Raw genomic sequence first — 13131 nt, forward strand, 5'->3', positions numbered from 1 at the left:
TAAATGGTGCTTTTTGTTGAACAGAAAATTTAACTTTTGATGAAGTCAAATTTAGCAATTTTATCTGTTATTATTAGTGCCTTTTGAGAAATCTTTGCTTAGGTTATAACGCTATTTTACTTCTAAACTACCTATGTGTACAACTCTGGTTTCTAAAAATTATTTTTTAATGTAAAAAAAAGAAACAGAGAGCATAGTTCTAGTCTGTTGCCAGTTATTTCTAGTTACCATCCCAGCCGGGAGGCAAGAACTATGAGATAAAGAGCAAAAATAAGTGTTTTGCAAGAGCTGAAGCACTGTAACTTCTCAATGTTTATTGCTATTTGTTTCATTGTGATGATTAGATGACAAAACTCTTAAAAACAAATCAAAGCTACTGGGGGTAGACAAAATATTTTTAGGTTAAGGTTGGGGACTGGATAGAAACATCGGTGGTGGCTATCAGCAGGAACAGATAAGGAGGGGTAATTAAGATGAAGACTGGAGGAACTTCCCTGGTGGTTAAGAATCGGCCTGCCAACGCTAGGGGACACGGGTTCAGGCCCTGGTCCCACATGCCGCGGAGTAACTAAGCTCGGGCACCACAACTACTGAGCCGGCGCTCTAGAGCCCGTGCTCCGCAACAAGAGAAGCCACCGCAATGAGAAGCACGCGCATCGCAACGAAGAGTAGCCCCCGCTCACCGCAACTAGAGAAAGCCTTTGTGCAGCAACGCAGACCCTACGCAACCAAAAATAAATATATTTTTTAAAAAGTGAAGACTGGAGGGGAGCCTGAAAACCCAAAATAAATGGGTAGTTAGAAAAAGTGTTAAAGGAATAAAAATGGGGGACCAAAGTAAAACAGTTTCCATGTGAAAATAAATTAAGGAAAAACCTCATTTAAATTGGAGTCAGGAAGCCCTGAAGGAGAGCTCTCACGCATGTACCACTGTACAGCCTGCATAACCAGCAGGAATAAGGAAGATAAAAATGATTTTAACAAGGTCAGCTTATACAGAATTCTTTGTATAAAATTTTCTCTGTCACAACTTCTTATCCGTGATAATAAGAACGTTACTTCTCTTCTGGTACAAGGGAGGACATTTTTCACATGGGAATTGCATCACCTGCTTTTAAGAAAGATCACTTCTTGTCCCAGCAACAAGGCACTGACCACTGCTTGCAGCTAATAAGAAACCGCCATAACAACTAACTCTTGTTCTTCTCCAATGAACTTTTTTTCAAGACAACCCTCCCCAGTCTCCTCCTAAAACCTAATAAAAGCTGACCTTCCCTTTGTCTCTTGCACTTGCCTATGATTCACCACGGCTTGCCTGACCCAAATTGCAATTCTCTGCTTTTCCTGCATAAACCCATTTTGCTGTTAAAATAATTGTGTTTTATCTCTAAGATTAACATCCACAGCCTCCGCCTCAAAATCCTACGTAGTCTGAAAAGTTAAAATTGTAAGGGTGTATAAAGAATGAGCATAGATTTGAACTTAGGTTTTTCGAAATTTGTGGTATTAGAACTAGGGTCTACTACTGAAGCTTACGGCACAGATTACGTCATAATGCTAAGCTTAACTCAGCACTAAAAATAAACTACAAAGCAGGTTTTGTAAGAGACCACAATTCATTAAGATAGGAAAGGGTGGAACATATGTAAAGACTCGAAAAGAATTTATATTTAATTATAATTATTTTTTGAATACTTAACAGTATAAGGTGTACTATTTATTACTAGGTGCCGTAGGGGATTCAAAAAGCTATGAACCATGATTAACAAGAATTCCTCGAGAAATTCCTATGTGAGAGGACTGGACATATTTATGAAGCGAGAACAGTAAAGTACAGGGGTAACTAACCCGGCCAAACGCGAGTCTAGTTAATTAGCATCATAAGGATCCTTAAGGTGCATCCTCCTGCACCGATACCCCAGCTTCCGCCTGCTCTCATCCCTGGCCCCCGCACTCCCTCAGATCAGCCCGCCGGGGGACGGTTACCTCCCCAGCGAGCGTGCGGAGCGGACTGGGTGAGCCAGGTGCGCGGGGCAGAGGTGACACCACAGTCCGTTATTACCCACGACTTTCCCGATGCCCTAGAGCCGCGCAACCCTGCGACGCGTAGACACAAGAGGAACGCTAGGCCCAGAGTACTGTTGAGAGGGGCGCGGTGGCCCCGTCCCCTTAGTCGGTCGACCATAGAGCTTTCAGACCTCCAGGATTCCTAGAGAGCTCCCGGAAGTAGCTTGGGACAAGATGCTTGCTGGCCGGTGCTGTGCCTCCGCACGTTTGGAAGTTAGGGGCTGGAGGGGCCTGGTCCGGTTACAGCTCTCGCCCCTTTTTCTACCAACCCTTCCTCCAGGTCTGTTCACACTTTGCAGCGTCCCTTCCCCACCCGGGCCGCCGCTGGAACTCACGGTGAGTACGGTTCGGGCTCCGGGCCGGTGGAAGGGGAGTGCTTTGTGGCCAGACCAGGCCGCAGGTGAGAACAAGCGTGAGGGGTCTTGAGAGGGGACCTGAGCCGAGGTCGGCGCCCCGGTGATTCGGTGAATCAAGGGTCGCTTTGGTTGCCAGCGCAGGCCGAGTCCGCGTGCCCAAACTTTTTGCGAGGGAACCTTTAGTAGAGATTCGCTGTCTTCATCGCTCATCGTTCTGTGGCGTTATTTGCAGTCGATTTTGTCTTAAAATAGGAAACTGTTCCCGGGTTATCTTTTTTTTTCCCCGTGTTATCTTTCATCCACCTCTTTCCACGATCTGAATTGTTTTTACTTAGCAATTTTGCATTTCCGTCACAATTCTCTTTTTTTTTTAAGATATATTTTGCTTTTGGAAACCCCAGTTATCCTTGGAAACCTATTTTTCCTGCTAAGTTATTTTGCTCTTTGTAGTGTATTCAGAATGTGGTGGTGTGTTGACTGGATAAATGTACAAAAGAAACATTTTTTGACAACTTCGTGGTGATGTAAAATTCAGACTTATTCAGAATACTTCGTTTATTAAAGCTAATTGAAGCAGATGCCTGGGAACTCTTTAGGAGGGGCCCCATTTACAAAACTCAAGTGACTCACGAGTAATTTTTGTCAGGCAACATTAAGACTGCCACTACCACCTCTAAAAAATGATCCCTATTTCTGTTTGATTAGTTCAGTTAAGTATACTTATGTAGTAATCATTGTTGTAGCAAATGCATACATATTTTGAATTTCTGCTGTGGTTAAGTGTAAAATGTGGTAGATGTTAAAACTTAAGCAGTTTGAGGTAGGTATAAAGCACAGTGTTTGCTTCACCTTTATCTTTAAAGCCTGGAAAATATCTTTGTTTTGTTTTATTTTCAGCTCCCAAACATCCCAAATTAGGCTTAAATTAGTCTAAAGGAAGAAAACATTCTTTCTTCATCTGTTGAAAAGATAATGCTGTTAAAATGGGTTGTGCTTTCAGTAGTTCACAGGATTATAGCGTTTGAGATGAGAAAAAGCTTTAAAGATTGATTATTTTAGCTTCCTAAGTCAAGAAACTTGATGAGGTATTCTTAAAAAGAGAATGTAAGAGGCAGTCTTTATCCACAAGGTGTTTACCAACCTAAATACAGGTGTATATACACAAAACTGTTTGAGAGGAGGGTACATAGTAGACTAATTTTGTAGTACATATCTTTGTACTTGGTTAGTTATAGGCTGTAATTTTCAAAAACTGTCTCATGGAAGAGGGAAGAGGCTAAAAATGGAAAATGAGCTACTAAAAAGAATAATCAAATGGATAATGGATAAGATTTGTTGGTTGATTTGGTTTAAAATATGAACAAATCTGATAATTAGATGACTCCCATCAGTTTCACTACTGAGACTTTATTTAATGTCATTTAGTATTATATTACCGTTTTAACATATCAACAATATAAAGCTCTTGCGTGATGCACACTTAACATTGAAACCTTTTAAAGCTAGTATTGACGAGCATTGATTATAAGATGGAAGTTGGCCAGTAGTTCAGTACTTAAAGATCAACCTTGACTTTAGGAAATTCATAAGAAAACATGGTAAAACTATGACTATGCAGAATCACATTCAAAACAGTTAGAGCTCAGAATTCATGTCCCATAGTAATGACCTTTTAAGTTTTTAAACTATAAGTATCTATTTTAAGAAATTTTAAGAATTTATTAAATTTTCCTTGATTTTTTAAATGAATTATTTTAAAACCATGGGTGTTAATCCTGTCTGTTCAAAACAAAATTGTTTACCCCTTGTCTCAAACCCTCCACAAAATCTCAGCCTCTTGTCCAAATTCACTCTTCCCTCAAATCTCTGTATTCCAGGAAATTCCCCCACTTCTCTGTAAAGTTATCATCTATGAATTAAACCCTCTGTTGTCAGTTACCATATTTAACCTTATCTCTTGCTCCTTGATTTCTCCTATCTGTAGTTTACTCCCAAAACTACTGTTACCAGTCTTGTCTGATTTTAAAGATAACTTTTCAAATTCTCTTCCTTTTCTGTCCACACTCTCTAAGTAGGGGTTCTTAACCTTCCTGGAGTCCTTAGGTGGGTGTTTGGTGTATGAACCTGATGAAATTGAATGTAAACTTTTGTGCCTATGGGCTTTTTTATGGGGAGAAGTTCTGTGTTTTCATTAGATTGAGAGACTGTGAGCCAACCCTACCCAACCCTCTCGGCCCAAAACCCCTGAAAGATAGAGACACTGCTTTGAAGACTCATGTCAGGAACAATATGTAATCTGATTTTCCTTCTAAGTGCCTACCTCTTCTTTCCCTTGGCAGACTACAGGTCTGGGATTTTATCTTTTTTTTTTTTTTTTATAAGATATCTTTTTTATTTTTTTAGTTTTTATTTATTTAGTTATGGCTGTGTTGGGTCTTCGTTTCTGTGCGAGGGCTCTCTCTAGTTGTGGCAAGCGGGGGCCACTCTTCATCACAGTGCGCGGGCCTCTTACTATCGCGACCTCTCTTGTTGCGGAGCACAGGCTCCAGACGCACAGGCTCAGTAATTATGGCTCACGGGCCCAGCCGCTCCGCGGCATGTGGGATCTTCCCAGACCAGGGCTCTAACCCGTGTCCCCTGCATTGGCAGGCGGATTCTCAACCACTGCGCCACCACGGAAGCCCTGGGATTTTATCTTGATGTTAGCATTTCTTGCCAGTTGCTTTTGGATATGATGCCTTTGGTTATGCTCTTTTCCATTCTCTACAGTGCTGCCTTCAGTTATGTTTTTCTCCATCCTGTTGTCCACAGTGCTGCCATTGTGATCTTTCTGACATACAGATATGTAATATAACTTCCCTGCTTAAAAAGGGATACAAAGAAAAAGGTCACGGCTACAAACTAACATTTGCAAGAAAACCATGACCATGGGCCGACATTTGCAGTACATACTATACACAGTGTGATAAATCCTATGTCTGGACCATGTAAAAAATAACTTGGCAAGAATGAGCACCTTAATCTTCTGGGGCAGGGGGTTGGGGGTATTGGTGGCTGAAGAGTGAGGGCAACAGGGAAAACCTAATTTAAAAGATAATAGGTAAGCTGAGACTTTTTAAGTTAAAGTTAAATGATTTCTGTGAGACCAGGATTTATCAGCCTCAACATTGACACTTTGGACCAGATCATTCTTTGTTGTGGGGGTTATGTTATGCATGTAGTACGTTTAATAGCATCTCTGGCCTCTACCCACTAGATACTAGTAGCATCCCTTCCCCTCAGTTGTGACAACCAAAAATGTTTGCAGACATTGCAGAATATTGCCAAATATTCCTGGGAGACGGGGGCAGAATTGAGAACCACTGCAGCAGAGTGGAGATATGAGAAAGCCACATTTGGAAAAAGCTGTATGAAGGAGAGTTTATAGCAGATATAGCTAGGCAGGTTTACATATCATAAAGAGCCTTGCATACCATGCTGAAGTTAGGTTCCCCGTTGAAATATTTTAAGGGGGTGAGTTGTATTACATATTTGTTAAAACAGTCTCTCTAGCAGTATATTAGTTGCATGGGACTACAGTAACAAAGTACCACAAACTGCGTGGCTTAACACAACAGAAATTTATTCTCCCATGGTTATGGCGACCAAAAGTCCAAAATCAAGGTGATGGCAGGTTCATGATCTCCTAACTTTTGGTTGTTACTGGCAGTCCTTGGGATTCCTTGGCTTGCAACTACATAACACCATCTCTGCCTCTGTAGTCACATAGCTCTCTTCTGTGTCTGTGTCTTCACATGGCCTTCTCTTTGTGTGTGTCCATCTCTGTGTCTCTTCTCTTTTTAAAAATATACCAGTCATATTGGCTTAAAGGCCTACCCTACTCCAGTATAACCTCATCTTAATTTGATTACATCTGCAAAGAACCTCTTTCCAAATAAGGTCACATTCACAAATACCAAAGGTTAGTACCTCAACATATCTTTTGGGGGGGACACAATTCAACCCACAATAAGAATCTTTATGGAACATGAATGGAAAGAAAGCATAACCAAAGGCAGGAAGACCACTTACCACTGCTACTGCAGGCAAGAGATGATACCTAATACCAAAGGTAAAAGCCATAGACATATATCCCCCAAAGAAATAGGACCCTGTAATTGAACAGGTCTAAAGAAGACCTCAGACCTTATATCTAAAACTTACTCTTCAACAAATATAAACACAGTCTGTGTCGGGTATTGTAAATAATAGCCCTCTGATGTTCTTCAATTCTATCAGTATGATAAAAGATAAAGGCCTCTACTCATGGGAAACATACAATTAAGTTAGAAAGTCAAAACTCCTTTGCAACTAGTAATACACAATTATGGCAAAAGTAACATTAAAGTAATACATACTTATGTAACAAATGTATAGAATAAGAGGGAAATCACTTCCAATTGGAATCATTAAGGAAGGATTTTAAGAAGAAAGCATTTTATCTTGTCCTTTGAGAATAGGTAAATAGTTTGGGTACTAATGAAAGAAATCAGAAGACTTAAATAAATGGACAGATATACCATGTTCATGGAATAGAAAACAATATTGTTAAGATGTCAGTTGTCCCTCAACTGAGCTACAGATTCAACACAAATCCTATTCCAGGATTTTTTTTTGTGGGAGAAGCCAATTATAACATTTATATCAAAAGGCAACAAAACTAGAAAGGCTGAAACAATTTTGAAAATGAACAACAAAGTTGCAGGACTCTTAGTAATTGATTTCAAGATTTTAAAAGCCACAACAATCAAGACAGTTTTGTATTGGCAAAAAGATAAACATATAGGTCAGTGGAACAAAACAGACTCCAGAAAGAGATCCACACATGTATAGTCACTTGATTTTTGACAAAGATGTGAAGACAATTCAATGGGTAAAGTTTAATCGTTTTTTGCAAATACTGCTGGAACAATTGATATTTGTATGCAAAAAAATGAACCTCCATCCATACCTCAAACTCTGAACAAAAATTAACTTAAAAGCAATCATAGAACTAAAGGTAAAACCTAAAACTATAAAACTTTTTTAAAAAAACAGGAGAAAATCGTTGTGACCTTGGATTAAGCAAAGATTTCTTAGATATGACACCAAAAGTACAATCCCTAAAAGAAAAAAGTTGACAAATTAAACTTCAAAAATTTATGAATTTCTGTTCTTGGAAAGGCACTGTTAAAAGAATGAAAAGGAGGAAATATTTGCAAGTCACATATTTCATAAAGGACTTGTATCTAAAATATATAAGGAATTCTCAAAGCTCAATTATTAAAAAAGCTAATTTTATAAATAGGCAAAAGTTTTGAACAGATACTTACCAAAAAATATACAGTTGTCCCTTGGTATCCATGGGGGATTGGTTCCAGGACCCCTCATGGATATTAAAATTTGTCGATGCTCGAGTCTCATATAAAATGGCATAGTCTTTGCATATAACCTACACACATCCTCACGTATACTTTAAATCATCTCTAGATTACTTATAATATCTAATAAAATGTAAAGGCTATGTAAATAGTTGGTGGTGTGTGGCAAATTCAGGTTTTCCTTTTGGGAACTTTCTGGAATTTTTTTTTTCCCCAAACATCTTTGATCCGTGGTTGATTGAATCCAGGGATGTGGAACCCATGGATATGAAAGACCAACTATGTGGATGGCAAATAAGCACAGGAAAGGATGCTCAACGTTATTAGTCAGTAGAGAAATGCAAATTAAAACCCTTGTGAGATACCACTATATGTCTTTTAGAATATCTAAATCTATATATATATGTCTAAATATATATATTTATTTATATGTCAAATGCTGGTCAGGATATGGAGCAACTGCAGTTCTCACATATTGCTAGTGGAATGCAAAGTATTATAGCCACTTTGGAAAACAGTTTGGCAGTTTCTTATAAAGTTATACATATACTTACCATATGACCTAGCAGTTTTACCTCTGGATATTTACCCGGGTGAAATGAAAACTATGTTCACACAAAAACTCATATGCAGATGTTTATAGTGGCTTCATTTGTAATCATCAAAAACTGGAAGCAATTGAGATAGTGTCAACTAGAGAATGGATAAACATTCATCCATATAAGGCATAAACTCCTGATATGTACAACAACATTGATGATCTCAAGTACAATATGCTAAGTGAAAGATGCCAGACTCAAAAGGCTACATACTGTATGATTTTATTTATAAAACATTCTGGAACATCATTAGCGTATGGGACTAGGTTTTGGGGTTGCGGGTGTTGATAGGGCATCCAGGTTCCTTGGAGATGCAGGACCTGTGCCCCAGAGAAGAGTTATAGAGCTTGAGGTAAAGTCCATAGTAGAAGTTAGCCTGGAGACAGGGGGAAGATGGCAGGGGGAGCACATGTATGATAATGTCAGGTGGAGAAGAAGAAAGTGTTAGGACAGTTCTTGACAATATCTTGAGCTAGATTATATGGAAATTATTCTCATGTTGAGAGTGAGGGGCAGGTTGAGAGCCGAAGTGTGTAGAAACAGTATAGCTGGTATAACAAATGTTGAAAGGAGTTAAATCAGGAGCCCTGAGGGCCACATGAGGTTAAATGCAGAATTTCAGTTAGACCCAGTCTACATGGTTTCCTGACTTTGTTTAGCCATGTTCCACATCCCCAAGAGAGAAAGCAGAAGGAAAGAGTTATTCCCAGATGGGATTGTCATGCAGAAGGCTAAGGAGGCAAGGAGTTATTTCTGGAGAGGATCACTTAAATGACTGAGCCATGAAGTCCATGTCATGGTAGGGAACTTGTTAAGATATCTCAGTAAATTACTATGACCTTTGACTTGCCTTTACACTATTTGTCATTTTCTCTTCCCAAAGAAGTACCCTTAAGGAAGAGGCCCTCAGAAGGTTCTCTTAAGAAGATAAAGAAAGTAGTGGAAACGAGTCTCCTGAGCTTTTCCGGCCCTAAATGGCTGCAGAATCAAGGAAGTCTTTAGCCCCATCCCCACCAGACCAGGCTCCTGAAGAGGACCTTGTAATTATCAAGGTAGAGGAAGATCATGGTTGGGACCAGGAATCAAGTCTACATGAAAATAACCCTCCTGGCCAAGAGCTGTTCCGCCTGCGTTTCAGGAAGTTATGCTACCAAGAGACACTAGGACCCCGAGAAGCTCTGATCCAACTCCGAGCACTTTGCCATCAGTGGCTGAGGCCAGATTTGAACACCAAGGAGCAGATCCTGGAGCTGCTGGTGCTGGAGCAGTTCTTGACCATCCTGCCCGAGGAGCTCCAGACTCTGGTTAAGGAACATCAGCTAGAGAATGGAGAGGAGGTGGTGACTCTACTGGAGGATTTGGAAAGGCAAATTGATATACTAGGACGGCCAGTAAGTAGAAGGAGGTGGGCATGCTCTGACTGTGAGAGTCCAGGAAGCTGGGTGGAGGGACATTGACACAACAATGGGAGAATAAATGCTGAGCATAAGTTTGTGTTGCAGGAGGATGAAAAGAGTTATCGTGTGGTATGGCTTGTATTTGTAGAGTTCTTTTTATTCTTATAAAGGATATAAATCCATTTTTTATCCTCATAACTTCCCTACAACTGTATTGTTCTGTTTGCCAGATGGGAAACTGATGCATAGAGAGCTTAACTTACTTTTTCAGGGGCACCCAAATAACTAAATGTAGATCTGAGCCCGTAACTCAGGTTTCCTAGTTCCTTATCAAAAGTTGTTTCCACTGAAGAGCACTGCTTTAAGTTTCTGTTTATCATTCTTCCCCTTTCTTGGGAATGCAAAGTATCAGCATTGTGTGCAGCAGGGAGGGCATCAGCAGAAATCTTTTCCTTCAGTACTAAGCAGAAATGATGCCTTTCTGTGCAAATCAACATGTTTGTGTTCCTAAGTCAGTGAGATTCTGCTTTTTCCTTCCCCCAGTATGTATCCCTTTAGATGTGCTCTTAGTACTGTTACATTGTTCGCTTCATTTCTCAAAGGGATTCCTTGTAATGCAGGTGTCTTGTTTCTAGGTCCCTGCTCGTGCACATGGACATAGGGTACTCTGGGAGGAGGTCGTGCATTCCAAATCTGCACCAGAGCCTCCAGATACTCAGCTCCAACCTGTGGCAACCCAGCACAAATCTCCAGTGCTCCAAGGGCCACAAGACAGAGGTGAGGAGCCAGATTTCATTGATGAGGAGTGGGAAAGCAGAGAGGAAAGAAAGTACATTTGGGACACCTGTCTAGTTCCTGGAAGGAACTAGCCTGTACTGTTTACAGACCAGCCATAAGACCTGATTTAAATGTTTATCTAGGCTTCAAATACAGACTGTTAGTCCCAGTGGTAAACTCATGAACAAATTAAAGAATTTGGGGGTTTTATGTATTCATACATTTCTGTTACCACAGTGTATTTACAACATAGGCATTTTGAGGTTTTCCTGGTATCATGACACTTTATTTGTAAATATTTCAGTATGTATTTTCTTAAACAAGAGTGTTTTCATAGATAACCACAGTAAATTGATCACAATTAGGAAATTTAACACTGATGCAATACTAATCTAGCCCACAGTTCATATTCATATTTTGCTGGTTGTCCCAATAATGTTCTTCCAGAGTCTAGTCCAAGATCCCACTTTGCAATTAGCTGTCCTGTCTCTTTAGTCTCCTTTAACTTGGAGTAGTTCCTCAGCCTTTCTTTGCCTTTCACAATCTTGACATTTTTGAAGAGTACAAGTCAGTTATTTTGTAGAATGACAACAATTTGAGTTTGTGTGATGTTTCCTCATATTTAGATTCGAGTTGTATATATTTGGCATGAACATCCCAGAAGTGATTTTGTCCTTCTCAGGAATACAACAGGAATTTGTCTGTTATTGGTAATGTTATCTTTGATGACTTGGTTAAGATTATTCTTGCTAGGTTTTTGTTACTGTTTTTCCCTTTGTAATTAATAAGTAATTTGTGGGGAGATACTCTTGAGTCTATGTAAATATCCTGGTCCTCATGAAACTTTTGTTGCTGAAACACTAGTTTTAGTATTTATTGATGCTTCTTGACTGAATCAGTGATTACTAAAGTGATTATTTTCTAACTCTGTCATTTCTTCTACATTTATTTATTTATTGTAATGGAGAGTGTTCCCTCCTTCCCCCATTTTATTTTATTTATTCAGTTTTTATTTATCAATATGGACTCATAAATTCTTATTTTATTCCAGAAATATTCTGTTACTATCTTTATTTTGATGCTTAAATTGTCTCAGAGTTGGCCAGAGGAGGCCTCTTCAGTCTGGCTCCTGTGTCCTATTGACATTTCTCCATCATTTTTTGAGAATTTTCTTACGGAACAAGATAAGATGTTCTAGTCTCATCTCATACTTGCCCTGAATTTCTTATTTTTTCATTTGTGTGGTTTATAGTAATTTGTTCTAAATTAGTGGATTTTTAATATTTCTAAAGAAGTATAGAAACATTTTCAATTAATAATACAATCCTTATGTAAAATTCTAATGCCTGTTGCCCAAGACACAATAGTCTATGTTGATTTTGATATTACCCTGTCTGGTTTCTATAGGAAGCAGATGCTGGCAGTCATGGTAGACATTTCAAAAAAGTAATAAAGTTAGTAGAGATAGATTGGTTCTCATATTCAGCTTGGCAAGAGATTAGGACCTAAAGAAATACTGTGTACAAGCACAAGGATGGAATATAGCTTTGGTGGTAGAGAAGAAATTGTAAAGCACTTCCTGTTAGGAAACCAGTACACTTTCTATTTTTGACATGTAACTTCAGGCTGAGTGGGACATCAAAGTGCAGATGTTTTGTGAGCAACCATAGGTATGAACCCAGAGTCCAAGATTAACAGCATTTCATATTCAAAATCTCTGGCATGCATATCGGCTGAAATACAAATAATTTTGGAATGTGTTAGTGCTGGTTCCTATAACCACAGGACAAGGCTGGTCTCATTCATAGCTCCTTTCTCCTCTCTCAGCCATATCTGCTTCACAGAGTCCTACCCCTTCCCAGAAAGGAAGTCCTCGAGACCAGGAGATGACAGCTACACTTCTTACAGCAGGGTTCCAGGTGAGTTGTGCTCCTCACTGAAACCCCATAGCTCCACTTGACAGTGTTTGTGGCATCTACCCCATGTCTGGACTGTCTGTAGCAGTACTCACTTAAGAACTTGCCCCATGTTCTTCTGCATAGAGACAGATTGATCCTTGATTTTCCCCCAATAAATCTGGTGCATTTTCCTGTTCTTTCCTGCTAGCTATGCAGATCCCTTTACAGTACATTCCCACCTCTTGATCCACTCCCACCCTGGTGGATCTCTCTGACACTCTGGGTTTGAACTGTGGAACAGTCCCAGTCCCAGATGGGCATCTTGTTTTGTTTCAGACTTTGGAGAAGATTGAAGACATGGCTGTGTCCCTAATTCGAGAGGAATGGCTTCTTGATTCATCACAGAAGGATCTGAGTAGAGATAACAGGCCAGAGAATTACAGAAACATGTTCTCCCTGGGTAAGGAGAGCTCTGGTTATTATTATCATTTACGATTTAGTGTTTGTTTATGTGTACAGTAGCTTTGAGCTTTCTGAAAGACATAGTTGAGTTTAAACTCAGGATCCAACAGAAAGATAAAATATTGAGACTTCTGGAGTCCTAAAAGGAACTTTTGCAGCCACTATGGAAAACAGTA

The 13131-nt window shown here is 39.6% G+C and overlaps 1 protein-coding gene across 1 annotated transcript in view; it reads left to right on the top strand.

Annotated features, from left to right (window-relative positions):
- Positions 1–2254: 2254 nt before the first annotated feature.
- Positions 2255–13131, top strand: part of ZKSCAN8 (zinc finger with KRAB and SCAN domains 8) — a 48687-nt gene continuing 37810 nt past the window's right edge. Inside the window, exons 1-5 of the mRNA XM_036868680.1 lie at positions 2255–2403; positions 9305–9812; positions 10454–10595; positions 12423–12514; positions 12830–12953. Coding sequence (XP_036724575.1) covers positions 9396–9812; positions 10454–10595; positions 12423–12514; positions 12830–12953 — 775 coding nt within the window. The 5' untranslated portion in view covers positions 2255–2403; positions 9305–9395. The remainder of the gene's footprint in view (positions 2404–9304; positions 9813–10453; positions 10596–12422; positions 12515–12829; positions 12954–13131) is intronic.

Source organism: Balaenoptera musculus, chromosome 11, assembly GCF_009873245.2.
Source record: "Balaenoptera musculus isolate JJ_BM4_2016_0621 chromosome 11, mBalMus1.pri.v3, whole genome shotgun sequence".
Taxonomy (NCBI): Eukaryota; Metazoa; Chordata; class Mammalia; order Artiodactyla; family Balaenopteridae; genus Balaenoptera; species Balaenoptera musculus.